The sequence below is a fragment of the Atractosteus spatula genome, chromosome 24, assembly GCF_055471065.1.
Source record: "Atractosteus spatula isolate fAtrSpa1 chromosome 24, fAtrSpa1.hap1, whole genome shotgun sequence".
NCBI lineage: Eukaryota > Metazoa > Chordata > Actinopteri > Semionotiformes > Lepisosteidae > Atractosteus > Atractosteus spatula.
The window spans coordinates 8,784,646-8,810,021 of record NC_142729.1 but is presented as its reverse complement, the minus strand read 5'-3'; the positions used below and the strand labels follow the sequence as shown (position 1 = coordinate 8,810,021).

General features: G+C 41.2%; 1 protein-coding gene across 1 annotated transcript in view; it reads left to right on the top strand.

Moving 5' to 3' along the window:
- The first annotated feature begins 1,830 nt into the window (after nucleotides 1-1,830).
- Nucleotides 1,831-25,376, top strand: part of LOC148815860 (interferon-induced protein 44-like) — a 40,151-nt gene continuing 16,605 nt past the window's right edge. Inside the window, exons 1-5 of the mRNA XM_088904861.1 lie at nucleotides 1,831-1,864; nucleotides 6,251-6,290; nucleotides 7,593-7,788; nucleotides 10,219-10,371; nucleotides 25,082-25,253. Of these exons, the coding sequence (XP_088760987.1) occupies nucleotides 7,609-7,788; nucleotides 10,219-10,371; nucleotides 25,082-25,253 (505 nt within the window). The 5' untranslated portion in view covers nucleotides 1,831-1,864; nucleotides 6,251-6,290; nucleotides 7,593-7,608. The remainder of the gene's footprint in view (nucleotides 1,865-6,250; nucleotides 6,291-7,592; nucleotides 7,789-10,218; nucleotides 10,372-25,081; nucleotides 25,254-25,376) is intronic.

Here is a 25,376-nt window from a genome sequence, read left to right as displayed (position 1 = left end):
CGGTAATATGTTTATGTTCCTAAATCAATCTCTTTTATGAGCATGTGAAAGGCATGGTGAATCGAGTCTCAAAAAATACTGTACTTTGCGTGATTGGAAAAAAATGCGTGATTGCAAAATGCTGTGGTGTTACTTTTACAAAGACGGTCAATGAAAAAAATAATGTGGACCAGGGCAATACTTTGAGTTTACAGCTTGATCCAAGGTCATTTATTATTAATACTATTAGTAATATCTTCGTTAAAGACTTTGATGGCTACAGCTCAAACATGAGAGATTGAGCTTTATTAGCTCCACCTTGCGGAAATTCCAGATACTATTATTTTGCTAGCGGTATTTACCGGTAACTTGCGGTATTTACCGGTAACTCGCGGTAGACTGCGTACAGCGTACCGGAAAATAATGCGGTATCGCCCGCGCATTTTGAATGGCTGCATCTGTACCATGGACTTCACAGTGCCCTAAGAAACTTCAGATTCCCTGAAACACAAGCAGAGTTCCTGGACTTCAGGAATTTAGGAATATTTCAAGGACATGAAAGAGGCTTTTATTCTCTTTGGCCTGCAATTAACAATGGCATTTGCCCTGAGGCTGTAGGACCTAAGGAGGTTAAAAGTTGATCTTTTTCCTCTCTGAAATTCAAGCTGACCTTGTGTAAAACTAGCTGTGTTTCTTAGGTTGATTTCCAAACTGAACTGACTTAATTGAAATATATCCCACAGCTACATTGCATTCCTTGGCCTACCATTCACAGCTGTAATATTTTCCATTTCTCTGGGACACAAGGATAACAGTGCTGGACCAATTTCTCTAATATATTGAAACAAAGGTCCTGGACCATAGCTTGGATTTGGGCATTAATGCATTAATGCATGTAGGGCACAGAAAGGTCAGTTTGTTTGCAAAAAAGGAGGATCAAAAGTGCCATTTTCATCTTCTTAACCCCTGTGCCTTGCAGCCCAACTCTCAACAGGCTCTTCCAGGAGGATAAGCTAGATTGAACGGGCCAGTTTCTCTGAGCCCTCTGTGAAACTAACCTCTTTACACCATTGTAGTGAACAGGGGTTTTAATTTACTGTAATAAAAATTCTGATGGTAAATTGTGAGAGTACTTTTTAGGAAGCAATCGAACATAATATAATATAAAAGAAAGGAACAGAGGTCTTGTAGCATAAAATCCTATACTCAATTTAGAAACCAGAAACCACAACCTTTTACAACACATTTATGCACTCGTCATTTTACACAATAGCAGCTTGAATAGTTTTAGGTTGAGATGTCCTTCGTATTTTGCCAAGAACAGTTTTGGAATCTTCTGTAAGAAAAACAGAATACACGACTGTCAATTTGCCAGGTGAGATGGAGGGAGCTTTAGAGAACCCTGTCATTGGATAGGTTCCATCTTTTAAGATACCACATCACAAGTTGTTGACTGGCTGAGATGCAATTAGGTATAGTTCTGGACTTTTAACCATTGCTCCATGGAAGGCGTTTTACAATATCACCAGGATGTTAACTGCAATACACACTGTAGACAATTCCTTGACAGATGCTATGGCTCTCAACCTGGAACATGTGGGTAATTCTGTTTGTCTGGCCTTGTGCTGCTGATCATAAAACCCTCTGTGCTTTTTACATGAACATCAACCTGTTTGGTACAAAATGTTTCATACCACTGCTCTACAGAAACTGTTTGGCAGTAAAACAAGAGTCTGGGGAGTTACTGTACCTGGAAGCATTCAGACCCAGTTAATTTTAAAAGTAGTATTGTTTCATGAAACCAATCCTAACTGAATTTAACACACATAATTGTTTTTTAATACAGAAAAGCATCATTCCCCCCCAACACCACCACCAAATCCAGGTAAGGTTCGTATTTCATACATAATCTACAAACAAATATGAGACAAAAGGTGGCTCAGCAGGCCAAAATTGTATTTCTTTTTGTCTACTTTTAACAATTACTTGTTTCACCATGTAGTTAACCATTACTTTAAAAAGTAATGCACTTATCCTACAGTATGAAGTGAAAGACAGGCTTGTCACTTAAGTGGAAATTTATTAAAAAAAAAACAGTTTATACTATCCCTGTGATATCTTGCTCTTTTATCAGAGATCATATAAAAGGTTGCTTGGATTGTTTCCGTGAGTGGGATTGTCTTGGAATGAGTTTGATCAAACAATTGTGTGCACATCATACCCACCCCCTTACACAGCCCATATAACTAAAGTGAGGAAAAGGAAATAGCATTGGGTTTCATGGTGTTCTGAAAACCTAAGAGAGAGGCACCAGACTGCTTGGTCAAGGCACACAGATTATTAGAAATCCTTAATAACACTTCATTCTCAGTGGAATAGTACACCTTGTCCCTACACCCTCCAGCTACCCTCCCTACCTATAAAACCTCCACCCATACTGCTTAAACAGTTACTCCAATGGAACCAATCCCAAAGCCCAGAGTCAACCTCCTGCTGCCATGTTCATCAGTACATTTTTATCTATAGTCTATATACTGTAATAATGTGCTATACTGCACATTGCCCACCCGTTAAATAAGCTCATCTATTCGCGGCATGGGATAAGCATCGAACACTGAGATTTCATTTCATTTTTGAAAGTTATAGTAAAACCTAATTGTTCTGTCTGGCTTTGGAACCAAATACAATTGGTTAGGCCCACTCACTATGAAACTACCATTGCTAACATTTGCTCCACCTTCTCTTAATAATCTTTCTTATTGCTTTGGGAATGCGGTAAGGGGAGACTATACATTTTTCCCTGGTTCCGTGATGATGTGTGTTATGTTTCCAGCTTCTCATACTGCCGCTTTAAGAAGGCGCAGACTTTTCCAAAGTACCTGACCACTCACCTGTTTCGTTCGATCCTCACATTCTCTGCATTTCTCTATTTTAGGAAACCTTAGTCATTCACCCTTTGCTCAGTATTTTTGGAAGTTCTCTCCTAGTATTCAACACTTCTCTTCGTCTCGTTTGGTCTCGTTTCCCCTGTCTTACTGATTGCTTTTCTCCTCAGGCCTTGATTCTTGGATTACGCTTGTCGGCTTGCTGTTTTGGTTTTGCTTTATTGGTATTCGTACTCTTCAACTTTCTGGCTCCCTGGTTTATGACTTTGTTTTGTGTTTCCCTTCGGTTTTGAACTTTTGAACTGGTTTCAGGCTTACGGCATTAGAACACGGTTACACTACTCCGCGCAGGATTCTTCACAATCTACCTGGCTACTTTAACAATGTGATGTTGAATAAAGTGGTTTCTTCCTGGTATTCTGGAAAATACATCTTTATTCTGGGACAGGAACTCCTGCAAGTCTTGTCTCTGGTTTTGAGCTACTGTTAGTCTCCCTTGGCTACTGGATCAGTGCCTTCTTCTAGAGGATCAAGGACAAACTGGACTGGTGAGGATTCTGTCCCATGCCATTCCTTCAACAAATTAATGTTATAGATTTGAAATTGGCTTCTTTTTTAATTTTAATTTTATAATTAACAGGACCCAACTTTTACTGTCAGATTCCCACCACAAAGCCACAAGAAAGTTTTCCCCTGGATGAAATTCCCTTAGTGTGACCCCTTGGTTATAAATTTGGGTTTGTTATGCCTGTGCTTTCTCTAAATCTGCCTTCATCCTCTCCCTCATTTGTTCCACATGTACAAGATTGTTGTTCCCATGTTTCTTTCACTAGATCCAATTATTCTCCGGGTCTTCCAGAATATAATAATTCAAAAGGGGAAAATCCCATAGAAGCTTAGGGAGCTTCCAATATTGCAAACATTAAATAGGGCAAAAGCTGATCCCAATTTTATCCATCCCTGTGCATAGTCTTCCTTAACATGCTTCTTAGTGTGTTATTAAATCGCTCTTCCAAGCCATCTGTTTGTGGATGATAAACTGAGTTTCCAATTTGATGAATACCAAATAGTTTACTTAACTCTCTCATAATGTTGGACATAAAGGGAGTACCCTGGTCTGTTAGGATTTCCTGAGGGTATTCCTACTTTAGAGGAGAACTTAGGAGAGTTCTCTAGCAATGTTCTTTGCACTGGCTACCCTTAAAGGAATTCCCTCAGGATATAGTGTAGCATTATCCACTGTCATTAATATATATTGGTATCCCTTAGCAGATTTGATAAGAGATCCATCTCTATACGCTCAAAAGATGTTTCTATTATTGCATGGGACCAAGGGGGCTTTTATAATAAGGCTGAGGTGCTGTCCTTTGGCACTCAGGACACTACTGGAAGTACTGTTTTATCGCCTTACTTATTCTGGGCCAAAAGAAACCTTTGAGGAGACTTTCAGCTGTTTTCTTTACCTCAAGAAGACCTCCCAGGAGATGGCTGTGTGCAAGATTGAGGAGTGTTCTTTGATAAGGCTGTGGCACAAGCAGCTGTTCTATCTCTTTGCATTCTCCCTTTTGGACCTAATAAAGCAGATACTCTCTCACCGCAAAATAAGAAGAGGAAAGGGATTGATCACACAGAAATCCCTCAATCTTTTTCACGTGACCCATGCATGTTTCAGATTACCTTCTTCCAGTTGCCCTGTTTTAAACTGACCTCGGCGATCACTCACTTTTAGATCTGTTAATTCTATATTCAATAAATCTACATCTATTTTAGATTCTGTTGCTTCTTTTTCTCTTGGTTCCCTCTGGGTCTCCATGGCTTCTTCTTATCCCTATGGCATTTCGTGGTGTCATTCACCATATCCTCGAAGCAAATCAATCTGGGGCAGAGCAGTGACTCTGTGGCTAAGGATCTGCACCTGTGGCTGGAAGGTTGCCAGTTTGAATCCCGCGGCCGGCAGATTAATCCTACTCTGTATGGCTCCTGAGCAAAGCCCTTAACCCCAGCTGCTCCAGGGGTGCCATATAAATAGCCGACCCTGCGCTCTGTCCTCAAGCTTCTCTCTCCCCGTCTGTGTGTCTCATGTAGAGCAAGCTAGGATATGCATAAAGACACATTTCTAATACAAGAAATTGTATATGGCCAATAAAGATCTTATCTTAATCAATGGGTGTTCTTATTGGTGTCTGGACGATGGAATTCTGGACTCTCTTCCTAATAATATGGGATAGAGAAGTTGTTTGGCCACACCCACGGTAGCACGATATTTACCTTGAGAGGTGTTCAAGTTAATACCAGTGGTGGGATATATTTTGGTATCTACATGGATATGGATGAATTCCAATTTCTTTTTTAAGAACTGTCCCTCTGGGTACCCAAGTTACCGGAGTCCAGTAGGGCATCAATGGTTTTCCCTTTTACTTTAATTTTTGTGAGTAGAGGCTACAGGGCAGTTGGATTTTCTTCCGTCTTCTAAATCTACCTGTCTGGGATCTGGCTGATTCGGACAGTCAAAGGCCAGATGTCCTAAATCATGACAAATGAAGCATCTGAGAGTATTCTGTCATGGTGTAGTCCATCAAATAAGTCTTCTTTGTGGGGACATTCGGAGAGGGATAAAGCTTTGAACTGGTCCGCGTTTAGCCTTGAGGAAAAAAAAATAGAATCATTCTCTGAGGTTTTTAGAGAAGAAAAAAGGTCACCTCAGCTGTGTAGCTGACAGCATGGTCCTGGGATGAATGAAGGGGAGATGCGTGAGAATTTAATATAGAGCTCTTGATCAGAAGCCCAGGTGCTAAAGAGACACATTCTCAGGTGACAATCTCGGAGGAAAAAACAATTTAGAGGGCTGCTTTGGTAGTGTTAATGGCCCTCTAGTGGTGAACAGGAGAAGATTCCTTCTGTCCCACACTCCATATAAAAGAGTAGAGGAAGAATTATACATCTGAATGTTTTCATTTATATCATTATCATATGTAGCTAAATAATTGTTACATTTATCTGAGATTGTATATGGTGTTGTCAAAGGCTACAAGATAAACCTGACTTTCAATAATCTGGACTGCTAAAAGACATGGAGATTAAAGTGGGGAGAGGAACTGCAGTGGGACCAGTGCTTAAGGGGTTCATGTTCAACTGCATTTATATAGCACATAAATACAGACTGATAGATGTACAGAAGCATTTACAAGCCTCTTCATATCACTCTATTATGGTGTCAAAATATACAGTGCAAACTCTAAATTCATGTTATTGCAACAGTCTCAGACAATCTGATACTTTACTGTCAATTTGTAGTTAACCAGAACCAGGTAAGGAAAAAGGATTGAAGAAACTTTGATGATTTCAAGTTACATAAAGGTTGTCATGATGTCATTTCTGTTTTTTAGAACTTGTTAACCCATGGAGGGAAATAGTCTGGGGCAAAGAGTAAGTATTTAAAAACACAGTATGAAACCCACATCACACTGTACCTCCCAATGTGGAGCTGTAAGAATGAGATGAAAGCTGTTCAATACAGTCCTGGAGAGCTGCTGTGTTTGTATGTCCCTGAAGAACTGATAGAAGGTGTTCAGTTAAGAACAATAATGAGTATAAAATTGTTAAGAGAAAGAAATTGGAAAGAAAAACTACATTATTCCTTAACCCGTCTCATACCTCCTGACACCCATAGTGTAAAACCCAGAATCCATAATGCCTGGTAATTAGTCATGGTTGTCAGTAATTGGAGTAAGAAGCCACGCATATAAATATATTTTTCATAATAAAAATCTCAAATAAAATTGCTTCCTAATTATTTGTTCCTGAATTAAGCATTATAAAGAAATATACATAATTTCAATGTGTATTAAAAAAGGTTCAATGTGTTTACATTATGCTATAATAATAAATTGTTCCTTATATATATCTGGCAGAGTAATGTAGCTCTCCAAATCTATGTGGATGTAAAACAATAAAAATGTAAAAATAATATAAAAGTAATGTAAAACATTTGGATCTAAACATAAAAAAGCATGTTGCACTCACAACAAGATATAAAAATAAACTATTTCTTTACTGTACCCAACATGGTAATTTTGTTTTGTAAAATAGAACTTGTTTCTTTTTTAAAAATTAATTTAATGTTTAACATTCTGTAATATACAATAGAAAATTAATACAAGTCTAAACTCTATACAACTTAAATTCTATCATTGGAAATGTTTGTCTCAAGGGGCTCAGTATTGAGTGGAATTCAAAACCAGGCTTCCAGACACCATGTTAAGCATTCACTGCACCACCTGGCAGTTTTACAAAACAGTGCTATCCTTCAACACAATATTAAAAAGTGTGGTGTGCTATGTTGCACTGAGGTGTGTTCACTGCAAATTACTGCATTATCCTGCGTGCATTCTGAATGGCTGGATCTGTATATATTAACAGAGATGTTCTTAGTTGAGTAGCAAAAGCAAAAAAAATGTGAACAGGAAGAGTGGTAGAATTGTTTAAAAAAACATAATTCTTGGTCTGAAAATGATTGTTTAAGTAGAGTGACCTCTACTTACAATCGTAATATCACAGGAAATTGTAAATACAAAATTTCAATATTTACTATTATTTTGTTAGCCACTTCGTCAAGCTGTTTTTGACAATAAGTATCTACCCACAGAACAGTGTAGAAACCCAGTTATACACCCTTCTAGGATGTATTATTTTTTCTTTATTGTGGGATCTCTTCTTTCTTATTTGCAGGGAGAAAGCAAGACTGATGAAAGAAATAAGGACTTTAACACCAAAATACAAAGAAGCAAAAGAATTAAGAATCATGATGACTGGACAGATCAAGGCTGGAAAGTCCAGTTACATCAATACAATTGATTCTGTGTTTCAAGGTCATTTGACAAGCCGAGCTTTGGTTGGTGAAGATAAATACAGTTTTACCACGAAGGTTAGTAGCCATCTAGAGGGTCTGTTGAATGGAATAATATATTCAAATTCTTTATAAATTATTTGCAATGCTGATAAACATACGGGTAATTTAGTTATGATAGTATATAGCAAACTCTACAGTGACTTGGCACTATTAATGTATGGATTATTCCTGACTGTTAATGTCATGGATTGTGACGCCTAAATGCAGGAACTGCTTTTGTTGTGTCGATATAGCAATTATGAGGATGCTAGGACCCTTTTTTTCTTGCAACAGGATCTTTTTTTTCTTTTTTTCAGTGCACTCACAGTTAACTCACAGTTATCCTAATGTGCAGAATATCCCAGTTATTTACAGTATTTCAGTCTTCCCTTCACATAAAAGTATTTATATAATAATAATAAATTATTGCTTACACTTATATAGCGCTTTTCTGGACACTCCACTCAAAGCGCTTTACAGGTAATGGGGACTCCCCTCCACCACCACCAATGTGCAGAATCCACCTGGATGATGCGACAGCAGCCATAGTGCGCCAGAATGCTCACCACACATCAGCTATCAGTGGGGAGGAGAGCAGAGTGATGAAGCCAATTCATAGATGGGGATTATTAGGAGGCCATGATCAGTAAGGGCCAATGGGAAATTTGGCCAGGACACCGGGGTTACACCCCTACTCTTTTTCGAGAAATGCCCTGGGATTTTTAATGACCACAGAGAGTCAGGACCTCGGTTTTACGTCTCATCCGAAGGATGGCACCTGTTTACAGTATAGTGTCCCCATCACTATACTAGGGCATTAGGACCCACATGGACCACAGGGTGAGCACTCCCTGCTGGCCCCACTAACACCTCTTCCAGCAGTAACCTTAGTTTTTCCCAGGAGATCTCCCCTCCAGGTACTGACCAGGCTCACACCTGCTGAGCTTCAGTGGGTTGCCAGTTGTGAGTTGCAGGGTGATATGGCTGCTTGCTAAAGCTAAAAAAAATTCTGTGATTGCCCACTCAACACACAGAACAGATGATACAACTAATATTAAGTACAAGAACCCGATTGACCCCAGTTACCAGAACCAAATGTTCCAAAAGAACAGTCCAGTATTTTTATTTTCCATAACCAGCTCTGGCTGGTGGCGTGGTGTGCCTCCTTACACCACAGCAAAGAAAAGGTGTAGTTTCAGGCACCCTCCTCTGTCCCAGGCATCCTAAACAACATGTATCTATGCTCCTTTCACTTCCCAGTTTGTCTCCAACTCCAAACATGTTTTACAGTAAGATGGAGAAGCTTTTCTCCGCTGCTTTCAGTACCTGATATCCAAGTCCTCTCTTGGGTCCAATAGCTACAATCTCTGTGTTTTCTAACTTCTGTCTGACTTTTCAAAATTCTACCCTGTTCTCTTGACTTTGGGTTTTTAGTGCCCCCTTAACAAGGGCTCAAGTTTTATTCTCAGGGGATGTGGAAGTCTTCCTTTGATGTTCTGGGTGTGGGCAGAGCTCACAACTCACTGCTCAGGGCTCATTGAGGAACCAGCTGTATACAGGTGCACTGTGTATTCATGCCCTGTTCTTGAGCCCCCCTCCCATTCACAGGCACAATCAAACCTGTCTTGCAGCCACACCATTAATGAAGGATAATAATTAATGAGGAAGCTCAGAGAACAAGGAATGAAATGCATCAATACTTAGGCTGACAGTGTGCATTCAACGCAACTTAAAGTCAATACAGTCCCAGACATCTGGTCCATACATCTCCCAACTTGTGATAAGCAGAAATTTTACCACCTTTTAGCCTGATCATCAGATTTCCAAAGTGAAACATTGTTGGACTTGATCAGTAGTAGGATGCAAACCTCTTTGAAGCATTATGCATTTTGACAACACTACAACTAAATAGACTTTCAAGATTTCAAGATTTTTTATTTGCCATATACAGTAAGTGTATTGAAATGCTTACTCATTCAGCTGTAGCCAGTAACAGTGAAAAAAAAGTAAAATATGCACAAATGACAAACAGACAATGGACATTACAATAAATTTAGACATTAGATGTTTTAATACAGCCAAGACAGGACATACAGTAGTGCAGACAGTCCAGTACCTTAAAGTGCAGGTGCTAATTTGTGCAGTAGTCAAAGCTTAGCTGTTTATGATAAGTAATTTTTTTAATCAGTTCCTGAAGAGAGAATATGAAAAGAGCAAATGTAGAAATCTGTTTAATGTTTCCAATAAGTCTCCATAATGACTAAATTTGTGCCAAAACAAAGGCAACTATCCATGAAGACCTGAAGTGAGATGATCTAGTCTTTTAGTACAATTGTATTAAAATATCTATACGGACCTTTAAAGTGCAACACACTGATGCCTAAAAGTGGTAATTAAATTTCATCTGCACAATGGGGATAATTCTCTCAGAATTTATAATTTTGCTTTTCTGACTTTTCTGTTTAGTTTAAACCATACAGAGTAGAGGACTGTGCAAATGGAGAAGGAGATGGAGTTCTCCCTTTTGTTCTCTATGATGTCATGGGAATAGATAATATTGTGAAAAGTCCTGATGTCTTCGTCAGTTTGGTGAAAGGCCATATAAAAGATGGATACACGGTAAGTTGTACTCACAATGCATCACAATTCCACCAACACATAACTGCTTTAGGAAAATCAACTGTTTAAACACTAGCCTCTTTAGACAGAGGGCTTGGAGAGGAATCTGAGGTGAGGCACATTAGCAAGTATTGAGTCAAGAATGGTAAAAAACAGGTAATTCAGGTGGAGTTCTGGATGACCACTGACACACAACCTCTGTCTCTGTAATATTGATGAACAGTCTGATTCTACTGTTTGCTTGTACAACTGCTGTAAGTGTAGCTTGCAGTGCTTTTGGGGTGTGTGCTACAACAGCACAATCATTAACATACTGGAGCTCAAGTAAATATTCTGATTTTAGCTTAGTGGCATTTTGGAATCTCCTCATATTAAAGAGGTTCCGGTCCAACCAAAAGTTAAAAAAATACCTCACTTTCTACAAAAATATGCGTGCGCAGGAGTGTGTAACTCACAGGTGGAAGATGTTAAATAGGACTGGTACAAGCACACTGTCTTCAGGAAGCTCTTCAGTGATTGTGGCAATACGTCTGTGAAGCATGACCATCGCAAGACCTTTGCCAGCAGCTGAGAGGAGAGATATTGTCCTGCTGTTGTCACAGATGGATCTGTCAGCCTTCTTCTTATAAATGCTGATAATGTTTTCATCTCTCCATTGATGTGGAATGCGTCCTTATCTCCACAATGAAGCGATGAATGGTTCACATACAAATGTAACCTCCCTGTTTCAAAATTTCAGCTGGGATGAAGTCAGGCCCAGAAGTTTTGTAATTTCTGTAAGACATGATAGCAGAATCTGAACTCCTAATAGGAGAGAGATGGCATTGGATGGTCTTCAATGTGTCATAGACTTTAGCATGCCATATTTGTCCTTGTGGTTCTGTATTTCATGTGCCTTGGATATCCAATACTCATTTCAAAACTGTTGCAGAACATTCTGTAAATATTTTTTTCTCCATTCTTCTTACTGTTTTCTAAAAACCTTAGAAGTGGGTTTGTAGTTCTTGTGCATGGCACCTAGCTGATTTGAGATGTCTTTTGAGTTATCATCAAACAAGTTTTGATGTTTCTTTCAACTATAGCTGATGGATTAGGGTGCTTTCTCATGGAGCAATATAAAGAAGTCCATTCCTCAATTGCACCTTCTTCTGTTAAGCCTCAAGGTTTTCTAGAATGCTGCATGTTGGTTCATACAGTACCTCCACTTCTTGTGTGCCACAAAAACACAATCACTGCAGTTGTTTTTTTTTTCTTGGAAGAGCTCTTTATTTGACCCAACCTTCATTCGTTAACTATGATCATCCTATGGTCCATCCAGCACTCTGCTTCTCTCATGACTCATGTGACAATATCATATTTAATATCGGAGCGCTTAACAATGATGTAATCTATAAAATACAAGTGCTTTGACGTTGGGTGCCTCCATTTGTATTTATATTTCATTTGAAAGATGGTGTTTGTGATAGTGAGACTATGCTCAGCACAGAGACTTCAATCCATTTTTCTCTTCCATATCCAATGCTGGGTTTCCAAAGCAACCCATTCCAGTTGTCACTATTGTTCTCTACTCTTGCATTGAAGTAGAAGGATTTTGTTGTTCTGGGGACTTGGAGCTTCATCCAACATTCTTCATTATTTGTTTTCAGAGTTTGTGCATAAGCACTAAGGAGAGTGGTGTCACGATTGTAGTCCCTCCCCCTTAAGGGCGCTCCAGCTCTTTCACTTCGGACTTGATTTTGTGCACCTGCCCCCTGTTCCAGCCTCCTTCCAGCCCACCTTAAAAGCCAGACGCTGACGTTAATCTGGGCTCTGTATTGCTTTCCGCATCATGCGAGGCCCAGGACCTGGATGCGCCTGGCTCCGTTATGCTTTTAGTTTCTGTTCCTGTTCCCATTCCCGTTTCCCCTGCCAGTCCCAATCTGGCTCTAGTTTTTTAATTGTCAGTCCCGGATGGATCGCCTGGCTTTAGACTTTTGCCCTGTCTTTGGATTCCTCTTTTGACTCATCCCAGGATTGTTTGCCTCGGTCTCACCTCCCCCGATCACCAGCACTCCATGGACATTCCCTGTTTTCATCCCCGTATCCTGTATGACCTTTTCCCCGTGTTTTCTTCACTTTTCCCTGGATCGTGTTATCTGCATAGGGTCCAGAAAAACGCTTCCGTTACAAGTGGCATGCTACTTACAAATGACAGGGATGCAAAGTGACATACAGTAAGCCTTTTGCTTAAGCCAGTAGGTGTTTCCGTGGGGAGAAGCATTTTTTTAATTGCGGTCAACACCATACATAGCCTTCTCCATTCTACCTTATAGACCCAGAAGTCTGGTCTCACTTTGACCAGTAATATCATTATTACAATGTTTCAACTCTGCTGCAATGAGTGCAGTCCTGTGTATGGGTCTATCCATACCATAGTTGCTATCCAGAAGAGTCCTTATGACTATTGCTAGTCCTTATGACTATTCCATATTGCTAGTCATAGTAACACATTACTGCTGTGACATTTTCAATCACCAGGCTCAATGCCCCAATAGGTGAAGCAGCCTACCTTAGAAAGTGTGAGTGGACAATATGTGGGCCACCTTTTCTAGGGTGGTGTGGTCCCTAAAAAAGGGGTGTTCAGAAACACCTGGTTCTCTGCATTGAGATCCCAGCTACGGATGACAAATAGCCCTGTGACACTACCATGCAGGGCCCAGACTAGGGGCTTCCAGGTCATCCAGCCCTGCCCCTGTAACCAGGACCCCCATTGCCAATAGACTTTAGTAATGATAGGAAATTATCATAGAAATGATAATTCCAATCCTGTGATGTTAATAACTGAACAATTGGGGACATGCAGAATCGTAGGGGGAGCAGTACAGAGCCATTCAGGAACAAGGATTTACAGGGGTAGTTCCTGTGTTGTTATTGTCTGAAACCAAACTGGAAGGTTTTGAAAAGCTTATTTGCAATGAGATAGTTGCATAACTAAATTCTAACAGCACATTCTAAAGTTTTAGCCAGAAAAATAATTTAGATATAGGGTGAAAACTAGAAAGGGGAGAACAGCAACAACAATCATCCAGGAAGGAGGTGGAACAGTATAACTCTGGTGGACAACCAAAAACCTCTAAGACAGTGTTACAAAGCTGGGATGAAGCAGGTAATGTAGTAGGTAGGTTTGGCTTGAACAGTCTGGTGAGGGTGGTGAACAGGTGTCTAGGATTGTTAGGATGTTCTCAATGATATAGGAGAAGTAGCTGGATCCAGATGCAATCCAATGCAGCTGTAGTGTGCTCTCTGAAGGCACCAGTTCTGTAGGGTTTGGGCATTTACTGGGACAATTATTAATTGTAGCAGTAAATCACAAAATTGATTCTTTTGATGGCTTTAGAATCCAACCATGCAATATAACTCAAACAATGCACACACACAGGTACTAATACACGAGGATACATTTATTAATACATAGAATATGCATGTAAACCTAACAGATCTTATCGAGAGGGTTATCAGAATACAAAAGATATATATTCAATCAGTTACAAAGTGTTACACATATCAAGAGGACAAACGTTCAGTATATCATTCATTTAGACCGTTTCGTAAATGAACTTGGTTACAACTTCTACATTGGATACTCAAAACAAGTACATAACTCTTAGGAATTAAATTGATATCAACTGGTTGGGATAACAATTGAATTCTTGAGCTGTAATGCATTGAAGTTGAATACTCATCCAACCTCTGGGGATTCAGATCTCCTGCGGGCTCTCTGGCTCCGTGCCAGGCTGTGCTGTGCGGCTTGCGACGGTGCGCTGCTGATGCTCACTGACCGGCTAGTTAGTGTTGGCTTTAACTAGCAAAGTTTGTGCACAGGAGAAAAGATGACTGTGGGTCCCAGCAGGTCAGGAAGAGGACCGGTTCGTTCCTGATGAAGTGCTAGTTCTGAATACTGATTCAACTGTCCACAGTTCCGACCTGTTCATGAGGCTTGCTGCTGGTGTTAACCTCGGGTGGATCCTCTGGTTACTCTCTGGCAACCTCCGCTCTCGACTCTTAGAACAAAGGAAAGTTCTGGCACTCAGACACACTGGCCGTTCCGTAGTTGTCCGGGCTGAGTCTCAGGATGGTCAGGAGGCGCTCTGCGAGAATGTCCTGCCCTTAGGAGCCTTCGGCTCCTGGGCCGTCCTGCCCTGGAATTCTCCTTTGAGATTCTCCCTTTCAGAAAAGTCCACTACAGGTTCTCTGTGTTGCCTGTTTTTACCTGGAGGAACTTCAGCTCGTTCATTGGCTGAAAGTTTCCTGGGCATCAGAGCCCACATGGGTTACTCGGCCCTACCAGTCCCTGATTGGTTGATCAAGGTGAGATATGAGTCACTTGCTCCTGACACTTAGGAATGCAGTCCAGATGTCCATCTGGCACTCCCTAGACAGATAGGCGCCAATGGATGACCATTGATCATGATAGCCAGGCTTAGCTAAGTGAATCCCCATTTGGGAGCTGTCCCTTATCAAAAGAAAACATCTTTAAATCAGCCTGCATGAATAGTTTCTCTGTGGCTGCACCACAGAGATGAACAGAGAGATGGGGCCTCATTTGGGAAAGCACCGCAACACTTAATTCTTTCTTAGGAATAAGCCTCACCGCTACATATCCCCCCTTTTTGAAGGTCACGAGGTCCTGAGGCGTTGTTGCCTTCAAAACAAAACAGAGTTAAGTGATGTCCCTTGTCATTAGAACATTAACCTTAAATGTCCACATTACTCCTCGAGAATTCATACCGGAACCAGCATTGGATACAAACATTATAAACAACATCTGGAGTACTGTATGTATAAACAAGGTAGGAGACATCATCTCTGTCTAGGAATTACACATCAGGAAGTTCACTGTCAATATCTGATATCTCTGTAGGCAGATATTTGGGAAGAAGGAACTTCCTTTCTTTTGACATGCTACCTTTGACTCATTCATGCTACCCAGAGTACATCTTGATGTGAGTGTACAGCATTCAGAGTACATTGTCATGATCCAGCTACCCGGCAGTAGTGTTACAATAACAACAGTTCCTGTTACCAGCACCCCGTTAAACCACAACACCTGTTGGGGTATCTGCTAGGGTGGTTTGGAGGTTTGTTCCATTAAAGCAAACTCAACTACCTGTACCTCTTCAGGGCTTACTGTTTCTTGGATTTCTATCCAGTTCAATAGTGTGGCACCTGAAGGCATCCACGACCTCAAGTTTGGTCTTATATTGTCTGGTTCCAGACCGTACAGTAAGTCACCAAGCTGTACTATGGCCTCCTCGGGAACTTACAGGAACTGTTTTATTAGGTAGCTGTATCATGCCTGTCACAAGTCATGGTGACAGTTAAATGGTGTGTTGACCAGCTATTTACATCCCACCTGCTTTTCATGGGGTTCATTAACCTCCCTCTGCTCGTTAGTAGCTTTACACCCTTCATTGGTGAATCGTTTAGACACAGCCAATGGATAGCTTTGGTAGCCATACCCATCTCAAGATTTGGAACCGAATTCAATCTTGGATTGCCTTCTGGGTGAGCTATGAGCAATGGGGTTAATGTCGCATACTCCTCTACTGAGAAGAGTGGAATCAAGTGGGTTGGGAATTTTGCCGTGGTTAGACTGGCTACAGTGGCACTAAGCTCCCTTAACAGGTCTTGTGTCAACATTCTGACCTGTTGCACACAAGCATAAACCCACTGTATAACACTGGCAATCATGTCCACTGGTTGGGGGATAAGGTTTAACCCTGTTGCATAGAAAGTTGCCTGTAGGGTTTTCCCTAAGCTTTCCAGCCTTTGCTGCTGTTGATACAGTCTGTCACTACCCCCTGGCATCTCTGACACCTGCCTTCTTGGGGCAGTCAGGGTGAGAGTGCCAGTAGCACACAAACCTACCAGAAAAAGCAAATGCACAACAGTGGTGGCAGCAATCAGTCCTCCCAAAAGTTTTTTCAGGTGGCTGATCCCAGTCATCTCCTTCTGAGTGACTGTCGCCTTTCTAAGCTGGCGCAGCGTGTACATGGTGTCTTTCTCAGTATGCCATGTGGCATCTTAGGCACCAACATCCTGGAAATCTGGGGAGATCTGAAGCAGCTGCTGATGCTGCTCCGCAATTTCCAGGGCATCTGCTTTTTCGATTTGTTCATGCCTGTGCTCTAGGAACCCTGCAGGGGGCGGTGCAGCGGTGGAGCATGCCTGACCCTCGGCTGAGTGGTCATCTGGAGCACCTGAGTGATCTAGGATTGTTACCCCATTCTCACTGTTCAGGTCCACCCTGCACACTTCCTGATTGAGGAATCCCTCTATTGGCATGTTTACAATCGTTTGCTGGGCATGGGTGTAGGACACCTGCTCTCTCCCCCCTTCCCTCTCTAGGGGTTCAGGGAGCTGCCCCAGCACTGGGATAGCTAGTTCACGGTCTTTGAACTCACTATCACCCACCAGGCTCATGTCAGTGCAGGCGGGGATTCTGACACCCCGTTTTGCGATGTCCTGCACTGGCAGGCGGGTGGCTTGACCATCCAGTTCCAGTCTGGGTGAACCACTGTTGGTCAGACTCAGACTGACAAACTGAGCTGGTGGCTGTAAGAAAACCGGCTCGGCTTTCATTCCCTGTCCCTTCCTGGGGGACTGGGTGTGTTGGCAACCCTGCCGTTGAGGCAGGAACAATCAGGTCAGTCTCACTCACTACCTGGTAGTTGTGAGAAATAATGTTACCTGACTGCAGGTTCCCTGGGTCACAGCAGAGGGAGTCGGCATCTGGGATCAGGTGTGTCCATAGCGCAGTAGTCTCAGCGTCCAGCTGGACCTCCTGTCTAACCTGTGAATGTTGCACCAGGGGCACCTGGTGGTGGCCCTGTGACAGCTGCTCAAGCAGATCCTCACTGATAGAGGACCTCTCAGGGCTAAGGGCGAGGGCTACATTACCAACCTGCTCTCCTGCATCTGGATCCCTTCCACCACTGCAGGGTGGTGGTCCTGACCCCTCTTGGGTGCCAGGGTGCACAGGGAAAGCTCCTTTTCATCGCCAGGTGGGGAGATCTGCTCCTCTTTAGGGATGTAAAAGGGGTGTGCTTTAGCTGGTGGATCAGGCGGCTGCTTGGAGTACCGCTCCTGTGGCAGGGAGGCTGTTGGGACCTCAGCCGGGACACGACTTCCCTGTATATCCGGGGAACAGGAAAATATTTTTATTTCTTGTCCAGAGGGAACAGAAGGAATCTTCACATAGGCTTCTGTGTTCGGTGGGCACTGTGTGAGCACAGTCTGCCTCTTGGCCCCCCTTTCCTTCTGTACAGAAGGCTTAGGAGCCTTGACCTGTTTCCACACTTTGCCTTTCTGGTGATCCACCAAAGGTTCCACTCTGAGTCGCATGTCCTTTTCTTTTTCTACCCGTTTGAGCTTGCCGTGTGACATCAAACACCTTTCAACCTCAGTGTCAATCAGTGTCTCACTGGGTAAGACATCTCCCATGGCAGCCTTGAGGTAAAAGCTTCTTGCTTTTCCTCTGTGTTTTACTGCCTGCTCTGTGACTTCAGGGGTGGAGTCAGCACTCGCTTGGGAGTGGCTGACCTCATCCAGGCAGGAACCCTTCCGCTCAATCAGATAGACTGAGGGAGGAAGAGGGGACGGGTCTCCGCCTCCTCCAGTGGAGAGTATCAGCTCATTCACGCTTCCGGCAGCCTTGGGGAGCGGTCGTCTCTGTCCTAATAAAACTTGTTCAAGCCTGGCCAGGTGGGCGGCTACTGAATCCTTTTGTTCAGCCTTTTCTAGCTCTTTCCCTCCCCTGGTGTTCTCATGGCACTTAGGACGCTGGGTGCGGTCCTGTGTGCCTGCTTTGGAACGGGGCTTAGCCAGCTCAGGAGCCTGTGCTCCTTCGAGCAAAAGGGAATTAACCCTGCTGGCTCTGACGGCGAACACAGTTGCTTTAACAGCTTTTTGCTCAGACGACTTTGGACATCATACTCCCAGGCTTTCTGCACGAATCTCTTAATATCAGTCATTTTCATGGTCTGTGCATCTGTATGCATTAAGATCATCTTTCTGACTGATGGGTGAAGATTCACAATGAATAAACCCTTGAAATGTGTGTTCTCCTCGCAACCCTCATCATTTCGCCCTGCAAAATAAGTTTGTCTAAGTCTCTCGTAATATTTACGAGGGGACTCGGCTCTCTCGTGCTTAATGTTAAGGGCGGCGGCTAACGCGGCAGTAGGGTCAATAAGCGCACTGTATTCTTGGATAAGTGCTTGACAAAGCTGCTCAAAATCATTACAGACTTTCTTCATCTGTCTAGCCATCCACTCATGTACTTCTCTGCTGGTAGTTTTTCTGACCAGAAACACTTTCTCCTGTTCTGTGGCATTTGGCAGGTACTGCAGGGTATACCTGAGGTCCTGCATATAACTCTCGATATGATTCTCTGACACTGCAAGGTCAAATCTCTCTATGTCCTTCGCTAGCTCTCTCAGAGAATGGAGATTTATTCTCGCTTCTCCGCTGACGGAAATATGACGGAGATCGTAGTCAGACTTGTCGCTGCTAGAGAGAGTGCTTAATAGCGACTCGAATTCAGACCTTTTAGCAACCATTGTTAAACTTAAAGAGTATTACTTTTAAGTACGAAATCACAGTTTTACCTCAGAAAACCACAAGATCAAGTATGCAATCAACCCGGTAGATCACAAAAGATCACAAAACAATCAAGCATTGCTTAAAGAGCAAGGGGAACTTTTTTCCTTTCGGCTTTCAGCACACTGTTTTGTCGTGTATGAAACCCACGGCGTTTTATATGAATTATTCCGCTTGGTTGATTCATTTCAGTCTTACCATAGCCCACGCAGGGACGCCAATAAAATGTAGTGTGCTCTCTGAAGGCACCAGTTCTGTAGGGTTTGGGCATTTACGGGGACAATTATTAATTGTAGCAGTAAATCACAAAATTGATTCTTTTGATGGCTTTAGAATCCAACCATGCGATATAACTCAAACAACGCACACACACAGGTACTAATACACGAGGATACATTTATTAATACATAGAATATGCATGTAAACCTAACAGATCTTATCGAGAGGGTTATCAGAATACAAAAGATATATATTCAATCAGTTACAAAGTGTTACACATATCAAGAGGACATACGTTCAGTATATCATTCATTTAGACCGTTTCGTAAATGAACTTGGTTACAACTTCTACATTGGATACTCAAAACAAGTACATAACTCTTAGGAATTAAATTGATATCAACTGGTTGGGATAACAATTGAATTCTTGAGCTGTAATGCATTGAAGTTGAATACTCATCCAACCTCTGGGGATTCAGATCTCCTGCGGGCTCTCTGGCTCCGTGCCAGGCTGTGCTGTGGGGCTTGTGACGGTGCGCTGCTGATGCTCACTGACCGGCTAGTTAGTGTTGGCTTTAACTAGCAAAGTTTGTGCACAGGAGAAAAGATGACTGTGGGTCCCAGCAGGTCAGGAAGAGGACCGGTTTGTTCCTGATGAAGCGCTAGTTCTGAATACTGATTCAGCTGTCCACAGTTCCGACCTGTTCATGAGGCTTGCTGCTAGTGCTAACCTCGGGTGGATCCTCTTGTTACTCTCTGGCAACCTCAGCTCTTGACTCTTAGAACAAAGGAAAGTTCTGGCACTCGGACACACTGGCCGTTCCGTGGTTGTCCGGGCTGAGTCTCAGGATGGTCAGGAGGCGCTCTGCGAGAATGTCCTGCCCTTAGGAGCCTTCTGCTCCTGGGCCGTCCTGCCCTGGAATTCTCCTTTGAGATTCTCCCATTCAGAAAAGTCCACTACAGGCTCTCTGTGTTGCCTGTTTTTACCTGGTGGAACTTCAGCTCGTTCATTGGCTGAAAGTTTCCTGGGCATCAGAGCCCCACGTGGGTTACTCGGCCCTACCAGTCCCTGATTGGTTGATCAAGGTGAGATATGAGTCACTTGCTCCTGACACTTAGGAATGCAGTCCAGATGTCCATCTGGCACTCCCTAGACAGATAGGCACCAATGGATGACCATTGATCATGATAGCCAGGCTTAGCTAAGTGCATCCCCATTTGGGAGCTGTCCCTTATCAAAAGAAAACATCTTTAAATCAGCCTGCATGAATAGTTTCTCTGTGGCTGCACCACAGAGATGAACAGAGAGATGGGGCCTCATTTGGGAAAGCACCGCAACACTTAATTCTTTCTTATTAAAAGCCTCGCCGCTACACAGCAGACTCCATTACAACCTTGTGATTTAATTAGGTGCTTCTTCCAAGACTGAAGATGTACAGATTCAGCCATTCAAAATGCAGTGCCCGTTCCGCAACATACTGCAAGGTACCGGATGTTTTTTTTTAATTAGGTTAATAGTGAAGGATCAAACATTTATTTCTCTTATTTCACTAGTTTGCTTTTACTGTGTAAATAATTTACTTACATCATTTCACTATCCTGCTACAAAAATGAAAAATTAGTTCGAGATGGCTGCGCACCTGGAACGTGAAGGGCAGCCTGACCAGAACTGAGAGTGCCTGATATCTGCTTAAGCCATGATTACCAAAATCTATAAGTACATAATGTCTGCTTAAACAATAATTAAAAGGATCCTTACAGTTTTTACAGTTTATCATGTACCAAGACTAGCAGCCCTGGCTTTACACCATATATGGCATGGAATTGTACTGAAACTGTTCTGGGTGGGTTTTCTGTTTGTGATTTTGTATAAAAAGGGTCCTTTTGTATCAATAAGTTGAGTCAGTGCTTCATCAGCTTTGGCTCCCGTGTGCACACGTAATAAAGATCATTCCTGCTTCATACACACCCGGATCGTATCTCCTTTGTTAGACACAACAATGGTAACTGGAAATGCCTTGTGGCGCTAGGAAAGCTGAATGTCTCAGGTACAGCATTTGGGCTGTTGCCAGAAAATGCCTGGTTTCGAATCCAGGCTAATACTGAGGGACAATCGTTTTCCAATTAAATAATTTAATTTTAAATCGTGTATTACAGCATGTTAAACATTAAACTGGTTAAAAAGTAGGTATACTTTATGCGAGCAAGATTGCTCAGTTGGACAAAAGATAGGTAAGACTTTACTGATCCCGAAGGGGAATTGAGTGCACACAAAAGTACACAACCTTACAGTGGATTGTAGTTTTAACGTGCTTGTTCTAACATTATAAAGTTTATATACTGTACTTCATAAAACATTATAATGTTTTCTCCATTTCTAAGTATATTTAGTTAGAACACCACTTGCTGTTATTGTAAAAAAATAAAAAAATGTCCTGCTTCAAATACCATTTGATAGTAATATTAATATGGAATTGTGTAACTAAGCAGCTAAAATATCAGAAGTGGATGTTTTGGAAACATTTTGACATTTTTTTTTACTTTTATTGTCCTTATGGTAATAGGCAATGGACTGGCATGTAGTGCGCTGTACCCAGGAGGTTCAAAGTCCGATTAGAGTATTACTTTCTAAATACATAAAAATTGTCCACTATTATAGCTTGTTTCATGATTAAAGATTTCTTCACTGAATTCTTTAAGTTATACAAAGTGTTATTATTACAATTGCCAGTAACTGGAGAGCAGCTTATCAATATGTTGAAACCACACCACAACAGTGAAGACAGATGTGTTACATTTAATTCATTGTTGTTTACTATGTGCTCTGTGGGAATTATTATGTAAACTAAAGAGATATAGAGGAGAACATCTTGTATCGCCTCTTTTTATATTTGTTTTATAAAATGTTCCAATTTAAGTCCAATACGGAATGGATTATTAATAATGTTAATTATGAATGACCATGGATGAGCTGTTAACTGAAAAGTTACAGAGAAGACATGGTGAGTCTTGTCTTTTTAGCTTGGAGTTTAACCTTTAGAGCAATCCTTTTGGCTATATTTTTACATAGCCGGATGTGTATCAAGAGATTAGATTAATAAATGGAATAAAAAAAATAGTTCACATATACTTGGAACCCATACAGCTTTGAAACCATATGGAATCATACTGTACATACAAGTAAATTTATACATTACAGATCACACTGCCGTGTGAGCTACTGTTTTAGTATATCCGTGGATCTAAAGCAGTGGTTCTCAACTTTTTTATCAACTGGGCCACAACCATGCCTAAAAGCAAGTCTCAGAGGCCGCCTAAATTAATCACTACTAAGCCTACCTTACCTGACCTTATCCTTACCTTATTTGTAAAAAAATTAAAAACAATTAAAATGTATAGTCTTTCCATGTGTAATGTCATTAGGAAGTACAATAAGCTTTGATTTCAAATATAAAGCTAACTGGTGAGAAAGGTATGTTAAGTATAATTAAAAGACTTCATGTTAAAAGAAATGACTTTCATTCCATTATTACATTTTAAAGACAGACACGCTCAGTACAAAGCTGCAGAACAGTCTTTATGTATTGCTGAGCTCAGCGGGTGGTGTGCTGTTTCTTCAGCAACCTGCTGATTGCTTCACACCACAAGAAGGAATTGATTGCGATTTTATCTGTACTATATACGTGTTTTGTTTACAAAATCAAAGTGCTTAAAATTAATTAAAAATTAAAAAAAAACTTACAGCTTACACAAAGATTCTAAGATGACCAGGAGAATGAAAAATCACCCTTTTTTGTGCATAAGTAGTGTTAATATCTAAACCCATAAATAACTAAACGCGTTTTTTTTCATGGATTTTAAAGTCATGCAATGTCTAACTTAGATATGAACACTGTATTTTATGTTGCATTTTTATGTTTTTGAGAGACTTCAGAACGCTTTGACTGATGCATAAAAAATATAGCATAATACTAAATAATTTACACCTGGGATTCACTTTACTCAAATTAAATTTTCTAAAAATGCAATCAGATACTAGATATCGTTTCAAGAAAAGCTTTGAACATTTTCACAAATCATGATCTTTAAAATGCCTATGGTTTGAAGGCTCTGTGTCATTTGTTGGCGGAGTTATTGACATCTGAACCATCCTGTCTCAAAAATACGAGATTTAATAAGAAAGCAAAGGTTGTGAAAACAGCGACAAATGACCCTGAACAAAATACAAACACAAAATTGTTATTAATCATTTAATATTGTTAATAGTGATCAAATATATTATAGTTCAGTTTCAGTGGTATTTTAATATCGCTTTATTATTCTCAATTATAATTGTAATATATTCTCCTTTGTTTTAAGACTTGTTGTAAAGGCTTGTCTTGAATTGAATTAAACTGGTTGAAATTCACATTTGGTCATTCATATTTCAATTTATTTATTGAACATGTTGTTATACATATATAATGTCAATATAATGTACATAATATTCGCTACTTTATTTTTTTAGTCTTTTTTGTTGTAACAAAAAGACGTGCTTTGACTGGGATTCAAACACTGACCACCCAGATGATAGGCAAGTGCCAAATCTACTATATCAAACTGTCAGTTATAGGCAAAGCTGAAACAGACAGGTTAAAATGTTTCCAACATAATCACAAGCAAATTAGTCAAAGAAATTTGATGGAGATGTTTACAAAGAAAGTGGAATACGATAATACTTTGAGCTATTGAAATATATTTCACTAGGAATGACAACGTGTCAGGAATAGTTCTTTCCAGACCCTATGCAGACGACACGATCCAGAGTAGAGTGAGAATACATGAGGAAAAAAGGCATGCAGGATACAGGGATAAAAACAGGGGGGGCGTGTCCATGGAGTGCTGGTGGTCGGGGGAGGTGTGGCCGAGGCAAACGATCCAGGGATGAGTCAAACGGGAAATCCAAAACGGCTCAAAAGTCCAAGGCCAGGCGATCTATCAGAGGCAGATGATTAAAACCAGAACCAATTCTGGACCGACAGGGGAACGGGAACAGGAACAGAGACTAAAACCATAAAGGAGCCAAGCGCATCCAGGTCCTGAGCTCGCATGATGTGCGAACCAATGCAGAGCCTGGATTAACATCAGCGTCTGGCTCTTAAGGGGGAACTAGAAAGGGGCTGGAACAGGGAACAGGTGCGGGAGATGAAACTAACAAGGAAGGGCTGGAGCCCCCTTAAGAGGAGGGGTTGCGATCATGACACCCCATGATCAAAGCGTGATGAGCGGATATTTGGCTTAACCTGCATGGCTGAGGGCCGGCCTCCTGGCCATAGGACAAGGAGGCCAGAACCCCCACACAGTGTAACCTGTGGTTGCATTGGTATTTATAGCATTTGGTGGAGGAAGGATGATGGGAGTGATTGCTAATTACTGACAGCTGGGTACAATTGAGCGTGGTTGTTGTCATCCATCCCTATATTATAAACTCCATTTAGATACTTGGATATTGTTATTAATTTCTTTAGATACTTGATTCCATATTATATTCCCTATTGAGCAGATTCTAAAAAGTATATGGTTTTCACTGCGATAACGAAAGCAAATATTCATAGAAAAGGTTAAAACATTTTAAAACATACATGTACCATTTAAACTTTATATAGTCAGAATGAGCACATCAAAAGTTTTCCCAAATAACCACAGTAAGTGACTGGGTGAAAGACTTTGATGCTTAAAATGTTTATGAAGAAAGTGGAGCTCAGGTCTCAAGAGAATTAAAAGAAAAATAAGGTATTAAGAGTAATTAAAAGAGTGCTATTAAACACTTGAACATTACTCACTGCATTTCCATTCTCTTTCTCTCTACCAGTTCAATCCATTCAAATCTATCAGTGATGACTCTCCATATTTCAACAAGAATCCCACTGTGAATGATGTGGCCCACTGTCTTGTCTACTTTGTGGCAGCAGATCAGCTGAGCATTATGGATGATCATGTTCTGCGGCTCATTACAGAAATCAGATCAGTGGTCTCTAACATTGGTAAGAAAATTATCATGTAAGATGCTATGAAATGTAATATTTAAAAATAATATGTATCATGTTTAAAATGATACCACTGGTTGAGCTCTTTGTGGACGCATCTGTATATGTTTTCTCTACTCA